The sequence below is a fragment of the Peromyscus californicus genome, unplaced genomic scaffold, assembly GCF_007827085.1.
Source record: "Peromyscus californicus insignis strain IS unplaced genomic scaffold, ASM782708v3 Scaffold_21__1_contigs__length_65335640, whole genome shotgun sequence".
NCBI classification, from domain to species: domain Eukaryota; kingdom Metazoa; phylum Chordata; class Mammalia; order Rodentia; family Cricetidae; genus Peromyscus; species Peromyscus californicus.
In genome coordinates, this window is record NW_026294514.1 from 7,654,603 (window position 1) to 7,674,755 (window position 20,153).

Genomic DNA, 20,153 nt, shown 5'->3' on the forward strand with positions numbered 1-20,153 from the left:
GAAGAGCCAGAACGTTTCCGGGACTGAGATAGATCCCAGGGACCACTTACCTAGAATTGAATTTTCAGATCTGTTGTTTTTTCTTTTTCAGGATAAACTCAGAAATCTAGCAATAATTCCAGAATCAGTCCTGATTTTTCAACAGCTCTCTCTCTCTCTCAAAGGCCCTGCTCTGTGTGAGCCAGTTCTCGGGGCTTGGTGACAGCCGTGGACAAGACAAAGATACCAGCCAGCCTCAGTGGACATCGAGGAGCATAGAATAAATAGCAAAGATAATGATTGCCACACTACAGGCCCATCCCATTCTCCACATCATTACCACACTGGGAAGACACTGCAGATGAAGGGTTTGTGGTGACCTGTGCCCAGCAGCTCTATCAGCATCATTTGTCCAATGCAGGAGGTCCCTTATTGCCCCCGTGCGTGCCACACTTTGGTAGTTCTCACAGTATTTCAAACCTTTCTTATTACCACTGCTGTGGTCATCTGAGATCACTCAACTCTGCTGATACTATCCTGATGAGCAGCGAGCGACTCACAACACATGAACTGGCAACTGAACCGATCTGGCTGCTCCATCCCCTCACCCCCACCCTGGACACAGCAATGTTGAAACTGGGCCAGTTAATAACCTTACAGTGCTAACTGTCTAACGGAAGTGAAGCCAACGTCTCCCACTTTAAATCAAAAGCTGGGGATGCAAGGAAGAGCCACTGGAAGCCGGGATAGGCTGCAGAGCCAAGACCCCTGTGACAAACAGTTAACGATACTGTGAGTTCAAAGGGAAAGTTCCAGGGGGGAATTAAAGACGCCACCACAGTGGTCACATGGACAGGAAAGTGAACATCTCCATAGCTCACATGGTCTGGACAGAAAGGGGCCCTCAGCCACAGCCTTTTCTTAAAGACAAGCGCGGTGAGGAGGTGGCAGAGGAAAAGTTAAGTCTACAGAGCTTGATCCACAATGTGTGAGCGGGACTCCGAGACCTGGGGGGACCAGTGGAAAGACCACTGCGATGCCGAAGCCGCAGGTCACCAGAAGCTCCAGCAGGGGAAAGGATGAAGGTGGCCACACCAAACGGCTGAGTTGTCACTATAAGGAAAATGGGTCTTTTGTCATTTAAGACTTTCGCAGCTATGAAGAATATCTCAGTGCCAAGACTTAAGCTACAAAGAGCAGGCTGCCTGCCTTTGTGAGAAGCTGATTCTAAGTTGAAACTGGTGCTTATTTACCATTCAGAAACCCTAGGACCTTGGAGGATTATACTAAATCTTCTCAGCCTGTGCTCTCTAAATGGAACAACAGAGCCCTGGCGACGGTACTTTTACAGCATGGATTACTTAGTATTTAAGCCCACTCTTAAGAATAACGGCTCCGAAGGAAAAACAAAAAGATTCCTTTCAGCATATTATTTTCCTTGGCAATGCATCTGTTCATCCAAGAGGTGTACAATAAAATTAATGTATTCATGCCTGCTACCACAACACCTATCCCACAACCCAAGGATGGAAGGGCAATTTTTACAGGTAAGTCATTATTTTAGGACATTTTGTAAAGGTTCTAGCTGCCACAAGGACCTCAGTTAACAAAGTGCTCACCAGGCAAGCACGGAGCTCCGAGTTCAGTCCCCAGAACCCACATGAAAATGCCAGTCATGAGTGACAAGGACTTTTACTCCAATCTTGGGGAGGCAGAGACAGGAGGGGGATCCCTGGGGCTCACTGGCCAGCCAGTGTTAGTGACTAAGCAACATTGGGGGACCTCCAGGGGCAGACTCCCGTACTAATTGCACCTTCAAAACGTCCTCTCCTTTGTTTTCGGCTGAAACTTGATGGTGCAGTCAGCTCAGGAATGCACTAAATGAGCATGTTCAGAAAGGAATTGGCCCAAGACTCTGTGAATAAAACCCCCATGCTTGCTTGGTTGGGGAAGCAAGCGCACCACATCGGAAGTGAATCCATCAGAGGTGAATCTCACACTCGCCTTGCCTGCTGCAGGTAATCGATCTTTCTCCCGTCTTCCATGTGTTTAGCTCTGCATCTACCGAGATTCAAATCCACTGTATTTGGTTACACAAGAGGGAGATGCTGTCTCAAAAACTAAAGTCTTTAAAGAATGACTGAGAAGTTGACCTCGGACCTCCGTACACACATGCACACTTGTGCACTCGTGTTCACGTGAATGCACACACATACTTAAAAAATAAACATGCACACAGAGCTACCAGAGATGGTGAAAATCAGAAACCTAGAAAGGAGGTACTGTTCTAAGTGTCATTAAAAACATCTGTGACAGCCGGGAGGTGGTGGCGCACGCCTTTAATCCCAGCACTCGGGAGGCAGAGGCAGGCGGGTCTCTGTGAGTTCGAGGTCAGCCTGGTCTACAGAGTGAGATCCAGGAAAGGCGCAAAGCTACACAGAGAAACCCTGTCTCAAAAAAAAAAAATCTGTGACTCACGGGGAGCGACCAAACATAAACATTAGCAGGTGCTTGGGAGACACGTTTCCATTCTGGACTGGTGATTTTAAATGGGTTCCAAACTTGAGTGGAGAAATATCAGATGTGATAGAGACAGCAAGAGACTGAGAGCCTGAAGAGGTGACAGATTGCAAGAATTTCTTGACAACGTAATTCTTTAACAGATTAGGATGAGCAAAGAAAGTGGTTTCCTGAGGGGCAGCCCACTCCCAGCGAAGATGCTGTAACTACTAACCAAAGACAAAGAGAGGGTTTCCACTGTTGCGTAAAATTAGCTGGAAAAGTAGTGGCCGGGTTTGAGATGACTGACTCCAATTTTAAAAGCTCTACTGTGGGTAAAAAGCAAAATGCCACGCTGCCAAGCCAAGCAGCACGGTGGTGCTGTAGAGGAGTCTCTTGTGGATGGCGACTTGGTTGTTGCAGCGTTTTAAAGAATTCCCCAAGGCACCACCAGCAGCCACCACCCCATCAGGCAGCAGTTCCCATCAACATGGAGAGGCTCCACCAGCAAAAAAAACGATTACAGTGAGGCCAGAAATGATTACAGCGAGACCAGAGGGCTCTTTAGCATTGCTTGGCAGCAAAGGACTTTTTTTTTTTTTTTAAACACATTTCTGTCCAGATGCCTTTCTTTTATTTCCTTGTTTTTCACAAATTGCAATGCATTCTTTCTTAGCTCCTATTCTTCGTTAAATTATTTTTTAAGTGAGTTTACAACGTAATAGGTTTCATGGTGACATTTTCATACATGTAGGATATTTTTCTTTTTCTAATTCCTCTTCCGTGCCTCCTGCCACCTCCTGCTGGTCCCTTTCTTCTGCTCTCAGACCACAAGAGTTTTATTATCTTATCTCTCCTTCCTCTCTCCTCTCATGATTTCCTTTCTAAACACACACACACACACACACACACACACACACACACACACACTTCACAGACAGAAGAAAGTCTAAGTGTTTGTCTTTCTAAGCCTGGCTTATTTCGCTTAACACAATGATCTCCAGGTCCCAGGTTCCACCCTCCACCCTCCACACACACACCCTTTTTTTTTTTCTGAAAATGTCACGATTTAATTTTTCTTTACGGTTGAATAGAATTCAATGTGTATAGACTACAGAGGTAAACATGACTTTCAGAGGCACCAGGAAACGGAAAACATCGAAACACAGTGGACCCCTCGAAGACACACATGAAACTAAGTGGGACCTGCTGAGAGGCGGAAAGGAGTCAACGGACAGGAAGGGGCACAGGAGAGGATAATGAGGAATATGATCAAAGCACGTTATACACATGTGTGAAGATCTTATAATGAAACTCATTAGTATAACTAATTGATATATGCTAATAAAAACTTCTTATAGTCATGACCTGATTTATTATAATTTTTTGTGTGCAATAGTCTAGAACAGAGCCCGAGATAGCTCTGAGGCATGCCTGCAGGAAGTTAGGAGACGGACACCACAAAAGGAAGCTGGGTGGGACATGAGGTACCAAAACAAAAAGGCGATTTCATTTTAAATACAGTGCTTAATATGGGCGTCTCTTCCCGAAGGTGATCTGTGAGCTGACTTCAAGGAACAAGGTGCAGCTCTGAAGAGTGTAGAGAGAACATTGCAGGAAAAGGGAAGAACTGGTGTGCCTGACAGAAGAGGAGGAGAAGGGGGAGAAGGATGAGGAGGGAGGGGAGGGAAGAGGAGGAAGAGGAAAAAAGGGGAGAGGAAGAGGAAGGGAGGGAGGGGAGGAGGGAGGGAGGGAGGCAAGCAGCTGAGAGAGAGAGCAGGGAAAGGTGGAGTCACCTGTCTACAGACGGGTAAAGGGATGGCACAGCCGGTCCCGATTTCCCACCCAGTGGAAGAACCACTGACATCTCCCCCACAGGAAGCATGCTTTGTCTAGTAAGGCAGTCCTGCATTGCAGCAACCAAGGCCCGACATTTAGAAGCAAACTTGTTCTGAGTAGCCTGCTGAATGAATTGGTAAAGGTGGTAATCCTGTTTTCATGTCTCAACTCCCAGACACACACTGTCTGTGCCGTAAGGAACATACCCCTAAAACGCATCCACACCCACAGACTGTCATCTCCCCTCGGCACAGCAAGTGAATGAGCGTTTCTACTTATGTGAGACCATCTGCTTTTCGATGAGGTCAGTGCTCATAGTAGGACCTATAAATCTCATGAGTGTCAGTCAATTGCCTCATTTCCCTTGTAATGTGAGTTCCCCAGGAGAAGCAATGTTGTGTGGAAGGAGCAGAAAAGGAATAAGTCAGTCAGGGCGTCCGTGAATGACAGTGCTCCAAGAAGCCAGGCAATGCAGGAAGAAAAATCTATCCGGTGCAGACAAATCACCGCTCCCCTCCATGCTGAAAGAGAAGCAGAGTGTGTGCTTCCTCTGCATGGCTCCCTGGTTCCTGGGCGATCTGGTTCCTGGGTGATCTCTCAGAAACACTGTGCTACATCTGCTGTGGGAGGCTAGGGTAGTCGGCAATACTGAAGAGCGGGCTCTGCCGTGGTCAGCCTCCACACAGGCCCACGCCTGCCGCTGTGGCTTCCTCATTCTTTGTTCAGAGTGACCTCAGACGCACTTGATGACGCCTTTGGGTGTGGTGATATTTTATATGTATGTTAATAAATGAAGTTTGCCTGCAGATCAGAGGTCTGCGAGCCATAAACAGAAGTTGGGTGGTGGCAGCACACGCCCTTAATCCAATCACATGGCAGGCAGAGTCTCTGTGTGTTCAAGGACACAGCCAAGCGTGGTGACATGAGCCTTTAATCCTAGTGCCAACCATAGAGACCTGGAGGTCTGTATAGACAGGCAGTGACGAGGAAGTCATGTGGCTGGGTTAGAGCCAATGAGAAGGCAGAACAGGAAGGCAATGAAAGCACAGTTCAGATAGGAAGAAACTCTCTCTGTGGAAGCTACTGCGTGGTGGAAAGCTAAGGCTAGTCGTGGCTATTCACTATTTCTCTGATCTCTTCGGCTGTTACCCCTGTATTTGGCTCTGTGTTTCTTATTTAATAAGACTGTTCAGAAATTCGTCTACATTTGGGTGCATGCTTGTCCTCTATTGATTATGAGTTCCCTTAACTGTAGCACAAATTCTAATTGGTCTTAATAATTAAAACCTGGAGTCAGATGTAGGGGTAAATGCTGAAAGATCAGAGAGACAAAAGAGCAAACCACAGCCACCACCTCTCTTACCTCGTCAACTCCTCAGCCTGAAGGAGACTGAGCTCCTGTCTCTTCTGCCTTATATTCCTCTCTCCACCCAGCCACATCACTTCCTGTCTCCACCTCCCTAGTGCTGGGATTAACGGCCTGAGATCTCAAGTGCTAGGATCAAAGATGTGTGCCACCACTGCCTGGCTCTGTTTCCCTTATACTGGATCAATCTCGTGTAGCCCAGGGTAGCCTTGAACTTAGAGATCTGTCTGCCTCTGCCTCCCGAGTGCTAGGATTAAAGGTGTGTGCCACCACTGCCTGGCCTCTGTGGCTAACTAGTGGCTTAGCTCCACGCTCTGATCTTCAGGCAAGCTTTATTTGTTAGATCACAAACAAAACGTCACCACATTTGACTCACAGGTTGGATAATATATTACATGATCACCGATTTCATAGCTCACTGTGCACACACTGGAATATACTACCTAATGTTCAGAAAATCCGTCAACTAGTCAACCAGGTAATTATGTATGCCCTTCTACAGTTATGCCTTTCACTAAGCATTCATTTGGAACATAAGTCTGCTCACATCATAGTCTGTTTTGTGAGCCCTCCTCCTCAAATCTTGAAACCAACCCTTTCAATCTAGTTTCTTCTAAGCAGGTTTGCTACTGACCGTGCTCAATGAAAGGTCACACTTTTGACCATCTCTCTTACAGATAAGGTTTAAAAAGTAAAAACACTAATAAACTCAACTGGGCACATTGTGGGGGAGGGATCCCCTTCCTACTGTTCTGACAGGATGCACTTAAGTGGAGTAACACTGCCCACTTCTGGAAGGTACAGGCATAGATGGCGTAAGTGTCTATAAGTCCATGTCCAGTCATGTCAAAGATTCTTCCACCATTTCATCTCACTGAAACAGGCCACAGAGCTTGTTTGGTCCACAGGACCACTCATGCCTCTTTGACTAGCACACTGAAGCCAGCGTCTCTGATAACTGCATTCGCATCGACACATTTGACCATACCCAAGAGATTCTGTCCCCCTAGGCAAGCACTGTTACAATATATCTCTGCCCGTATTTTCTACAGAGCTCTGCCAAGACTTCTAGGAAGAGTCAGCAGAACTGGAGGTGCTCAGTACCGAGTATTAATCAAACACATTCACATGTCCCCCTTTCCAGCTCTCGCCATCCTTTCTCAGCAAGTAAACCATGAGTCCAGAAAGACTGTGCAGTTACACCCTAAGTCGGGAAGTCATTGGATTAGACGCTGTAATATTTTGGGCTGTGTCAAACCACAGCTCTAAGAAAAACAATCACAGATACTCCTTGTCCTCTAAATACATCTTAAGCCGAGAATTTAAAATACTAAATGATGCCATTTTGTTACATCTCTGATGCTTTAAAAAAAAAAATCCATTCCCTCTTAGAGCTCTTGTGTGTCAAAGTCCTGCCCTACTGACCTGTTCCGGGAACCACTGTAAAGACTCACCTATGGAATAGACAAGCACAACAGCACAGTTTCAATGAGGGAGTTTTTGAACTGCATGCAGGGACTACCAGGTACAGTATATAGCATCAGAGACATGTGCCAAAAGTCACCAATGGAAGTTAATTTTCAAGATGCAGCCCAACCCTAAAGGGTGTGGTCAGGGTCAAGTCCACGAGCAGTCAGAGCTGGGTTGAGATCTTCACCTACTCACATTGAGTCAACTGAGACACATCATCTATACTTAACAGATCAAATGGCCTTCGTCTCCAGGATGCAGGTGCACAGAGCCTCTCAATAGGCCCAGTACTGGGGGAAGACATGCAGTCCCTGTCAATCATCAGATCCCTCTTCCCAGAGCTGTTTGCATCAGTCTTGGGTCATGCATGAGTCTACCTTAGCAGGAAGCAGTCCATAGCACTTCAGGCTTTGGTCCTAGACCCGGGCTGTGCTTGTCTGTGGACCAAGTGTGACCGAGTTTGATAGTATTGTTGGTTGTGGATATGACATGGAAGCCTGAGGCTGGTTCATCCATGGTGATTCTACATGGAGCCAGTCTATACTTCCTGATCACAGCCTGGTGGTTATAGATGAGAATGTGGGCTTGGGGGTCTTAGTCCCCTAGGATGAATCCTGTAGGAATAGACTACATGTTCCACTAGTTCATCAGAACAACACACACCCGACACACATCCAACTGTGGCTCACCCTCTGGTACTCAGACAGTGACCATACACCAGCAGCAGACTCCTGAACAACCTGGACCTGGCTGCCTCCCAGCACTGGAAAGGGAAGTGACTAATGCCTCAGAAGCAGGCAAGCTGCCCATTTCGAGGTTCTGGAATGACAAGTGCAAAGCCAGGTCAGGAAGACAAAGCAAGTCTGTACTCCCTCGATGCCCAGATGACATCATATACCAACAGGCACCAAGACTCTCAAGAAACGCATTCTCCCACGACAGTCAACACGAGATTCCAGGAACTGACCAGACAGCCATTGCTGTGGGTGACTGGGGCGGTGATGGAGAGGTTTCACCAGCTGCTTTAAGAAAACTCAATGAGATCCAAGAAAACACAAAAGCAATTCAGTTCTATTACAAAGAAACTTGAAAAAGAGATGAAAGCAATTTATAAAACTCAACCCAAAATCTAATTGAAAATAGAACAAGCCAAATTTAAAATGTGATTGAAGTATCAAGAGCGGGCTAGGTCTCCCCAAAGAAACATTAGAGAAGGAAGGCTGGAGGGGAAACAGGAAGGGAATGAAGAGGGACGAAGAAGAAAACTTTGGGCACGGTGGGCCTGCGTTCGAAGAGCAAAGACTTGGGGTACTGGGGTTCAAAGGGATACTTGAGAATGATAACAGAGTATAAAGTTTATTAAAGGTAAAAAAATCGACAAACAGAGAGAAGGATACAAATATTAGGTGCAGGGAGATTGAAATGTCGTCCAACAGACTGAACTCGAGTGTGCCCCACATTAGTGTCAAGTTCTAAAAAGGCAACAATGAAGCTCTCCCAGGGGAGTGAGGGAAGGAAATAGCCATAAAGAGTCCTGGTGCACCAGAGACAGCAGCATGAGATTCCCAGACACGGAAGGAGAAAACCTGCCCAAAATACTGTACCCAATCCAAACTATCCTTTCGGAAGGGTGGAGGGATAAAAGCATCCCCAGACAAACAGAAGCTGTGAGAAGAGATCCTACAGGAAATCGGACAGAGGCAGCTCATCGGACTTCAAGAGACATTAACACACAGTGAGTAGAAAGCATAGGAAAGTGTACAGCTAACCAGTGAGAATAATGACAGAAAAACCCAAGGGTCCCTCGCATGGAGAGAATGTAAGTTTATACAGCCATTATGGGAAACAGTCTGGAGATCCCTGGGAAAAGCTCAAAACAGAAGCAACACGTGATCCAGGGAATCCACTAAGAACCCATCCAACACTGAAGTCGGCATTCTGAACAGACATCTCCACTCTCACATGCATTGTGTAGCCGGGAAAGACAAACAGCTGAACATGTACGTGGCTGAACTGAGATCTTGTCATTTGTGACAATACGCATTATGATGTGTTGGGATTGCTATAGTAAGTGAAATGAACCAGGCCCACAAACACAAGCGCTGTGTGCTCTCACTTATGTGTGGAATCCTAAAAAGGGTGGCCATGTAGAAGTCGAGATTGGACTGGTGGTTACCAGAAGCTGAGGAGAGGAGAGGAGGAGGGGGTTTGGGGAAGGTTTGACTGATGCACGGTGCATTGTAATAAAGCAGGAGCAAAGGTTTCAGGTATGCTACTGAACAATAACATGGTTATAGATGATAATAATAAACTGTATTTCAAATAGTCAGAAGAAAATAGCTTGGAAAGCTCTCACCATAAAGAAATGATGGGTATTTAAGGCAATGGAAATCCCTGAACATCCTTGATATGAGGCTGTTCATTTTATGACCCACCTACATGAGGAACAGCCCATTTGAGGCACACCAGAGTGCTCATCCCGACACTAGATCATAGGCATCTGAATGACAGAAGCAGAGTGGTGTGGTGATACATTGTGCACCCCAATAAAACTTATCTGGGGATCAGAGGACAGAGCCAGTCACTAGATTAGACATAGAGGCCAGACAGAGATCTCTATGAGTTTAAGGCCACACTGGGAACAGAGCCAGGCAGTGGTGGCACACACCTTTAATCCCAGCACTTGAGATCTCATGCCTTTGCTTGGGAAGCACACATGCCTTTAATCCCAGGAAGTGACATGGCAGGACAGAAAAAGATATATAAAGTGTGAGGAAACAGGAATTCATTCTCTTGAGACTGAGGATTTCGTAAAGATAAGAACATGGCTGACTTGTTCTGTTTCTCTGATATTTCAGCTTTCACTCCAATATCAGGCTCTTTTTTTTTTTATTAATAAGACCTTTTAAGATTCATGTTACAGGGTGGAAAAGGAGTCCCCTCCTCTTCAGAGCCTCGGGTTTACCTGTGCTGCTGGGAGAGGAGTCCCGGCAGAATATGAGCCTTAAGTTTTAAGACAGGCAAGTCCTCACAAACAAAACTGTACTAATAACCAAAATCAATCAGAAATTTCTAGAATTGCAATGAAAGGTCTTGGAACAAGGAAGGTATTTTGGTTATGTAAACAGTGAAAAACACATAAAATTACTTAATGTTTACACATTGGCCATTATATGGATAAGAGACTGAGCTGTCAATCAAGCCTATCATGCTAACCAAAGCAGTGATGTTCTGTTCCTAACCTCCGGAAGTTTGTCATGGAAAAGTCCACCACATGAAGAGTCTTTCCTAGGACTCCTAAGCATGAAAGTGCAACCCTCTTGTACAGATCCATTAATCCACTGCTTCTACCGCACAGATCATCTCGTCAGGCTTCTTGAGAGAATATGGCCACATGCTTGCTTTGGAGAGTGTGCACAAGATCTTCTCTAGATACTAACATTGAGAACAAGAACACGCAGAGCAGTTCAGGAAGACAGTGACATCATTCAGCAAATGCTAATGAAGTGTCACCGGAACAAACAGCAGTGACCACAAAACCCAAACCTATGGGTTTTGTTTGGGAATTAGTGCGTGAGCTGTTCACTTATTCGAGTTGCACAGTTCCGTATGGCCATAATAACCTCTTCTCTCTTCACTCATGCCAGCATAGCTTCCCCTTCTAGACACTGAACAATGTATACAATTCCTTAGAACTATGGGATTTTAAAGGATATTTTCATCAAATATCAAAAATATTTTTTTCCAGGAGTGGTGGTGCATGCCTTTAATCCTGGCACTCAGGAGACAGGAGCAAATGGATCTCTGTGAGTTTGAGGTCAGCCTGGCAGCAAGTTCCAGGCCAGGGCTACAAAATGAGACTGTGCATATACATATACATACATATATATATATATATATATGTATATATATATATATTATACCAATGAGATGAATAGAAATATCTACTTTAAATTTGGGGAAACAATAAAAAATTCTAATTAACCCTTTCTTAATGAAGTGAATATACATTATAAGTATATATACTTTGCATTTGCATTGTGGTAAGGAAACTGTACGACAGATTATATTTGTGAACCACATTAGAAATGACGCAGTGTTACACGGTAATTCACTAATAGCTCTGTTAAGTGTAGAATTAATTACATTGTGATTAATTTTACAGCTTGGTTTGTACATATTTGATAATACTATTACAAAATTGAAGCAAGCCTACTAAACAAACCCATGTCCATCTTCCTGATATTATCCTGTCAAATACATAATTGCCATTGATGAATGATGATCAGTAGCTAGGCCTATAGGCATAACTTTGTCAATTTAAATAATAAGCATGTGCACATTGTTATTTCAGGTTAGGACATTTTAGGTGCCGTTCTTCTAGCTTACAGGGTCTTGGATTAAAATATCAACAGAGATGTTTGTGTTCTTGCAATAATAAAACCAGCGCCTTTGTGACCAGACCCTGGGCGTGATGTTCTTCAGTGTGACTACGCTTTATTACATTTCTTCTTGGCTCAAGTTCGCCTCTCCGGGATCTATGTGTTTTATGACTTCACTGCATTTTGTTTGCATTTTTTAGACTCTCTAGATGGACTTCTCTTTGCATTTTTAATTTTTTTTTTTAACTCCCTGGGAGAGATACTCCTGCCTGAGCAGGGGGCAAGCTTGCTGGTCGTTTCCTGTGGCAGTGCATTAGAGAACAGTGAGGCCAGAGCAGGGAGACAGGGCCAGGATGGACATGGCATCCAGAGAGGTGCTGGCTTCCTGCCAGAGCCGCTGGTAAAAACCACACCAGCAAACCAAGGCCACTAAGTCAATTCCGTGCAGTGCAGGCCTCCAGAAGGAATCGGGGCAAAGCACCCATTTCTGATATTCACATTTCTTTCTCCTGAAATTCTAAAACAATAGCTGAAAAGAGAATGTCTATGGGGGGTGGGGAGTAATGGCTTATTAGAAACAGTAACTGTTCGTGTGGATTTATTTTTAAATTATTTTGTTTTTATTTCATGTGCATTGGTGTTTTGCCTGCATTTATCTCTGTGTGAGGATGTCGGGTCCCCTGGAACTGGAGTTACAGACATTTGTGAGCTGCCGTGTGGGTGCGGGGGAATTGAACTCAGCCCCCCTGGAAGAGCAGCCGAGGACCCTTAACAGCTGAGCCGTCTCTCCAGCCCTCGTGTGGATTTTTTAAGACAGAAGTCGTATCACTTCTGTTACATAGTCACGTTTTCAGAGAATTCTACCTACTTGTAAGACAGTTTTCATCACATCTCTCCATGTTTTATCCACAGCTGTAAACCGCCTGCCTTCTTCAGGCATCTGGGACATGATGTCGGGAGAGCTGAAAATGGGCTCCAGGTAGAGCCAGGTGGCCTGCACCTTCAGCCACTCGTCCAGGATCTCCTGCAGCAGCAGCAGCTTGCCCTCCCATTCCCTGTGGGACAAGCACAGTGGTCTCAGAACAGCAAGCCAGACGGGGTCCCAGACAGCAAAGTTCAAACCCTCAGCGTCTGCCAACCACCCATGTAACATTGTTACTCTAATTTCTGCTCCTCTGGTGGCATTCAAAGGTAAATCACCAGGATTTTTTTCTTTTTTTAAGTAAAGCCTGTTTCAGAATAATTCCATCAACATTCAAGCTTATAACCAATCATTAAGATAGAGCTTATATTCACAAAATTCCCATTCCTCCAAATGCAATGCGGCATACACGCAAAAGAGGTAGTATTTAAATTACAGTAGGTTATCAGCTCATCTCCGAATATCAAAAACTTAATGACTGAAGTTCCTTTATATAGAAACATCACTCCAAAAATTAACGTTTTTATCATCGCAATTTTTAAATCTCTCTGCATTTTCATCCACTTTTGCAATAACCCTGCACAAAGCATTTCCTTTGTTCAAATGGGGGGCCAAGATTAGGTGCCAGGCGCCAGCTCTCCCAGCTAACGAAGGACAGAGCCCCCAGATGTGACTGCTGTCAGAGAAACCAAATGAGGAAGAATGCCTTGTTAGTCAGCGAGACTTGGAAGGGAACAGCTTTGTTTGTATATTAACGCCTTACTTATTTACAAGAGATAATCTGTAATTTTCAGTTATTAACACAAAGAAGTCTAATAGTTGTCCTGGTTACAGGGTGCTTTCAAATGTCTTTTCAAAATGATTTTCCCCAGCGTTTATCTGTGAATTGGGCATCTGTTTTACTTAAGAAGACAAGAATGCCTCTGCTTTCTTCTGGCATTTTTATCTTTTTTTTTTCCCTCTAATGCCTTTATGACGCAGAAAAAAAATCCCACTGCATAATGCTATCAAGCCGAGTCCCTCAAAAACAACTCTAGCTGGAAGGGAAGAGCCAGCCACAGGGCTTCTGATCATCTCTCAGGTGTGGGGGAACCAGAGGCAGGAACCAGAGATCATGCAGTCAGCTCCCCTGACAGTCAAGCACATAACGAAGATGGCCGTCTAGTTTAGCTGCCTGTTTCTTAAGGTAAAATCTAAATTGTTCAATACACATTCCAAAAAAATATGAAAACAGTGAGGAGCAGAGTAAGAATTCAAGGTATTTAGCTATCTTCTTGTAAGAATTTCTGGTTAAAACCGGTTGTTTTGGGTCTGTTTTATGCGTCTGCACTTCTTTGCCAGCTCTCACACATAGAAGGCGGAACCACAGCAGGCTGTCTGGCTCTGACCTTCTGTTTCCAAATTTGGGAAATGGCATCATCTTAGTGCTATGCTTCCCTCTCTTTAAACTATGTTTGGGCACAAAATTACTTCTTAGGGTTTAAAAAAAAGTAAGATCAGTTTGTTGGCAATAAAAATGAGTATCTGAATGTTATCTAAAGGGATCCATACTCTTTCAAAACTATGAAGGCTATCATTCCTTACAATAGACTCCATGGGTTCCTACAACCCTCTTCTGGCCTCCACAGGCCATCTCTCTCTCTCTCTCTCTCTCTCTCTCTCTTACACACACACACACACACACACACACACACACACACACACACACACACACACACACGGGCGCACACACAGAACTAGAAATGGAATAATAAATTTAAAAATACTAAATGTGAAATGAAGACTCCGTCCCCAGAAGAACTTCGGATCGAGCGCACGTGGCTGGGGTAACGTCAGATCCACATTTCATATTACCTCATTTGCTTTTCATAAGGCTTGATGAAAGGTGAGCCTCGCATGGTTTGTGTTTTGATAATGTGGTCATCCAGCAACATCTGAATCTCATCAACTGATGACAAAATATGCGTCCCACTCTCTCTGTACGGATGAATGACAAATTCCATTGTGTCCCACTCAGTCATCATCTTATCCATGGCCTTTTCAAGAGAATATTCTTTGCTGGCTGCTTCACTAATGCCTTCAAATCTGTCTAAAAACGGGTCCAGATTCATGTCTATGAAGGAGAAAACAGTAGAGTCGTCGGCCGGCTGCAGAGGGTAGCCAACAATGGCAGACATGGCCTCCCAGTGCCTGGGGCGCAGGCCAGGGTTACAGATGACCTGGATGAGAGGGATGTACTGCTTGAATTCTTCCACTCTCGCTCTTATTTTTTTGGTCATTGCGAGTGCATTGGGAGAATCGTGGAAGGCCTTCTCCAGCTTATAGAGTCCTCTCCAGTAATTCCCAACGTCGACCTCTACTTGGTCCGGGTTCACCTTGTGATATGGCCCTTCTGTCCACCCTCTGTGTTTGGTACTAAACTCCACAGCAGTTTCATAGAGACGGAGATAAGGGTTCAGACCATCTTGGATCTTTTTACGTTGAGGATACACTGATGGGATCCAGCCAAAAGCCTCCTCTTCTGCATTAAACTGCTCAATCTGAAAAGAAGGGCGTTGAGTAAGTGATTCTGAAAGTGAATGATGTTGAAGATGTTAATCACCAGCTCTCCCTGAGCCCTAACAGTAAATTCAATAAGTGTAAGGACTGAGCATTAGTCTAGTTCTTGTTTATTTTCTTGAAAAATTAATTGAATTATATATTTATGGTGTACATATGTATGCATTCTGAAATGAGTAGCTCAAGCTAATGAGCATGTGCATTACCTCACCCTGAAAAGCTACCCATTCAGCAGCTTTCAAATACATAATGCATGGCTATTAAATATAACCACCATGCTGCCTAATAAATCTATCCAACGTATTCCTCCATTTAACTCAAGTTTCCTATCCTTCAATCTCTCCCAATCCCTGCTCCCTGGTAACCACTATCGGGTGCTGCTTCTCCAGGCTTGACTCTTTGCAGTCCCACCACACACTGCGTATCTTTCTGTATCTGGTTTATTCACTTACCACATCCCCTCTGGATTAATCCATGTCACAAATGAAATGATTTATGTTTTTAAAGATTGAATATCATTTCCTTGTTTCTTTGTGATCATGTTTTGGGGCAGTGTTTTGTTACATTAGCTTAACAGTCAAATACATTTACAAATAGAAGGAAGTTTTATCCCCGAAGACATATTGAAGATCTGGCTTCATTCACTGAAAGAATCTAAGTGCTTGGAATACGAGGATCCCTGTGTTAGATACTGTGGAAAACAGGCAAAGGGTCTGATTCCTAAGAGTTCTTGATTTAGCTCAGGAAAGACATATGTAGGTGGAAATACAAAGAGAAGTCATTCAATAATAATTTAAAGTAAATAGGAGAAATATTGTAGACCAGTAGCTGCTAACCACACGTATAATGTTATGTGTGCACATGTATGTGCTACGCATCAGAAGTGAGCAGGAGCATGCAGACCACAGAGCAGGGTGAATGGGAAGAGGCAGAAGAAGCGTTTTCTCTTAGTTAGTCACGGACTATGTGAAGACATGGACTGCGCAATCTAGTTGGATACATCAGTTAATCAGGTGACTTAGAATTTCAGTGACTCTGGTTATAAACCATCTTAAAAGTTTATTTCTACTTTTTTATGTGTATTTGACCTATTTGAGATGATTATAAACTATTTAATTACCTCAGCAGATATTCAGGCCTTTTAATGTTAAGAAAAGTACAGTTTGTTTTCATCATAAAACAGAATCAAGATTGTATTATGTGTGGCAAAGGATCTAGCTTTCCTCTTCCAGGTTCTTCTAAGAAAGCTGAATCAGACGCAGCAGTGTGGGAGCACAGCGGCTCAGTGAGAGGCAATAATGGGTCCAATTTTAAAACAGCTGCGCAATCTAAGCAGGCATCTGAATACAAAAACACTAAACCGCAATCAAACACTATTATGCGCCCTTCTCTCAACAATTACGGTAGAACTGTGGTGTGGATGATTAGACGATGCGGTGTGTGATAAACCGGCCGAGATAACTCTATCTTTAAAGTAAAAGCTGAGGACCACAGAAACATATTGCCGCCCACGGAGAACCACCCTGCTGCTTCTCCTTGAAGCATGACTGGAAGTTTGAATTGCTTCTGTTATTCTCTTGTCTAATGTAATTCAACTGTTTCACCCTTTTTTTTTTTTAAACAATGTCTCATTTTGTAACCTAGGTTGGCTTCCCACTCGCAATCCGGCTACCTCAACCTCCCAAGTACTGGGAGTGAGGCATGTACTACGGTGCCTAGATGGATCTATTTAAGAGCGAATACTCAACTCACACACACTGCTGGTTCACTGGGTTACCGCTTCCTTTGGAGATTTTCATTGTACCTTGTCTGCTGCGGCGTCCAGCTTGCCATTCAGCACCTGAGCCTTTTTCAGGTACCGCTGTACGTCTTGCAGGTCCCCAAATGTATGAAATTCTTCTGCTTGTTTAGCGTAACTCTCCAGTTCCTCCACAAACCGCTCACACCGCAACTGATGGAAACAATACATGTGCTTACTATTCTTACAAAATGAAAACCCCTGGATGTCAAGAGAAATCTTAACTATTATTTGAAAGGCTTATCAAAAATATTATTATATTTTTATGACAAAATATAAAGAAAGATAATCTCAAGGATGACTGGAATCTAAAATACAGAAAAAAATAATTTTAAAATAAACACACTAAAATTCCTCTAGTTCCCTAGTTTATAAGTTGGCCCTAAACAATGTAAGGAGTTTTGGTTCATTTAAAAACTGTGTTAAAATTATACTCTTTAGTGGGCTGAAAAACTGATGCAAACAAATGACTGAGCATTTGAAAAACTGCTAAGAACCAGGACAGAGTTAGAAGAAAGGTCTGTTTATTTAAGGTCTATATGAATAACTATATCATTTTCATAGCATTTGTGAAAAATTGAACTACTTAATTATGCTGTTGCCAAGGTAGCTCTTCAATTAGCAACACTGAACCAAGCTATCCCAAAGTTACTGCTTTTTCCTATGAGCACTCACGACAAGAAATGTGCAAAGCTAATAAATCCAGGTGTGAAATATTAATATTTTAATATTCCAACATAAAACAGATGTGTGTGTGCTTCACAAAAAAATCCACTTATAAAACTGTCATTGGTAAGCCATCCCAGATTAAATGATGCTAAAAATATCTATTAATGAAATATCTAAAAGCCAAATCTAGGTTATTCAAAAATAGGATTTTTTTTTCTATTTCATAGAGGCTAGGTTGGTTTCTGTCCTCGAGTCTCTTGTTTCCCAGTGAATTCATTGCTCTGACTTCATGGGTGAAGGAAAAGAAGATTGCATCAATATTATATGTAGATTATTGAAAAGGGACACTTTAAAATCAAGTAGAGATAATTCTAGGCCACCAAAGAATTTTCTAAGAGTCAATTATTTTATGATGTAAGTATCTAATACTCATTTTCATGTTTTCCACACTCATAATGTTGGAAGTAGCCTAGTCGTAAAAGAGAAATAGTAACAAGAGTTTAAAAATAAACCGTTTTAAGGCTATGAATGAGTCTCCAAGTAACATAATCTATGAACTGCATCTTCTTGGGTGTGGTAGAAAAACAGGTAGCTTGGGATCAAAGAACACCTAGACTGGATGACCTAAGTCAATCTTAAGAATTTTAGTTTCTTTTATAAAATTAAACTGAAAAATTTAGGTAGTTCATTCATAAAACTCTGTGGAGTGCTCATAGCCCCCTGAAAGCTGTGGTTTAAATGTGCCCCACATTCATGCATTGGAAATAAACATGGTGAGAAATGGAACCCTAAGAGTGAGCAGGGCCTGAGGGTGCTGGCCTCACATGGGAAGTGGTTTCTGCTCTCATGGAAGTGAGTTAACACAGGAGTGGCTCCTAGGGAAGGGGTGGGTTTGGCCACTTCCTCTCCCTCCTCTCCTCTCTATTCTTCTCTTGCTTACAAATGTGCCCCATAATCTCTCGCCTTCCATTACAGCCAAGGGATGAATCAGTGTGAGGTCTTCAGCAGATGCTGCTCTCTTGAATTTGGACTTCTCAGGCACCAGAAATGTAATTAATAAACTTCTCTTTATAAATTACCCAGTCACACATCTCCTAACAGCATGAACTGGGCTGAGACACCAGTGGGTCAGACACTGTGCTAGCCAGTGGGATAAAAATAGAGAATAAATAAAAATGAGACTCTCAGGAGCTGACCATCTAGTGGCAGACAGAACTGAAAGTCATAGCCTTGATTGGGACATTAATCTAGTGGCAGTGTGTAAAAGAACAACAGAGGATCTCCCTGAGGTCTAGAAGGTGTCTCATAAAAACCAACTGAGTGTGACTGGTGTGGCTTGGGCAGCGTGCTGCAGAGTGCAGAGAAAACATACAAAACATGAGAGATGCACAGAGCAGAGAACTAGAAGGTTCTTGGAGTTAACAAAATCAGGAGTGTACCAAAAGGCAGGAAACTGGGCTAGACAGTAGGTAGAGGTAAGCCACAAACCTTCTACCAGAAAAAAATGTCTGGTCAGGGCACTGTGTTTAGGGGAGCCAGAGTGACTCTGAATATAAGAAGCATGTCAGCAAGGGAATCTTGATGTTGATGCAATAAAAAAAATCAAAAATAAATAATAAACCAACCAACCAAAAAAAAACACCCTGAAGTTAGTAACATAAACAGCACAAAATAAACACTGTTTTATTAATGGTCAACTGTGAGCAACATTTTCTTCATACTACCTCTAAAATTCAAAAATGATCCCACATAAATCAATGCACTGTTGAGTCACTCCTGATTCATCCATTAGAAAAGATCCAATCTTCTACTGAGAAGACAGGGAGAAAGCTACAATGTGTGGCCTGTGTAACAAAGGAGCCTATAATACTGTGTTCAAGTCCAAACATTTCTAGAAGACGAGAGTAATTTGAAAAAATCTACAGTGCCAACCTTAAGGCCTTCTTGATACTGTTCTGTTTTATCTTTAATGATTTTCCTGTGCTCGTCAAAAACTTCGCCCATTCTGGCATACCACTGGAAAACGCTGTTGTTTAGCCTGATGTCCGCAGGAGAGAAGTTCACACACTCGATGAGGAAGGCCAGGCAGTTTTTAGAATCCACTAGTCTCTGTCCCAGCTCCACCATGTCCGTCGTCTCCACTTTCTGAATGTGAGCCTGGGGGAAAGCAAAGGTTACAGACAGCATCGTGAGGGCTCTGTGCAGAAACGCTGCGTGAGTACACACAGCGCAGCAGAGCGTGGCTCCAAACTCGGGAGCCCAGCACCGAGGACTTCTCACCACCCCAACCCCGTCACTACAGCAACAGAAAGAAAAAAAAAATGTGAGAAGATACTTAACAACACATTAAAAAAAAATCAGTGCAAGACCAGGGAGGAGGCCGTGCATCCCTGGAAGATAAAAGCAGACGCTGCCTGCGTGATTTCATTTCTTCTTTCAGTGCTTTGGGGCACCAGAAATACGCCTGACTCGTGTGCCGGGTGCCGGCAAAGAAGCGGCCATGAAGCAGGCCCGGCTTTTACCCTCATGGAGTTTGCGATCTAATCAGAAATGCTGGTTAGCCAAATAAGGGAAAATTCGAACTCTCAGCGTGGACAGTGCTCCCACCAGAGGCCCCCTGCTGCTGCGGCTTGCACCACGTAACAGAGTTAGTTCGGAGGCAGCCAGACG

General features: G+C 43.6%; 1 protein-coding gene across 1 annotated transcript in view; it reads right to left on the reverse strand.

Annotated features, from left to right (window-relative positions):
• Dnah7 (dynein axonemal heavy chain 7) overlaps positions 1 to 20,153 on the reverse strand; it is a 260,952-nt gene that overhangs the window by 183,916 nt on the left and 56,883 nt on the right. Inside the window, exons 16-19 of the mRNA XM_052749441.1 lie at positions 19,416 to 19,640; positions 16,821 to 16,967; positions 14,312 to 14,997; positions 12,404 to 12,590 (exon numbers count right to left, since the gene is read on the reverse strand). Coding sequence (XP_052605401.1) covers positions 12,404 to 12,590; positions 14,312 to 14,997; positions 16,821 to 16,967; positions 19,416 to 19,640 — 1,245 coding nt within the window. The remainder of the gene's footprint in view (positions 1 to 12,403; positions 12,591 to 14,311; positions 14,998 to 16,820; positions 16,968 to 19,415; positions 19,641 to 20,153) is intronic.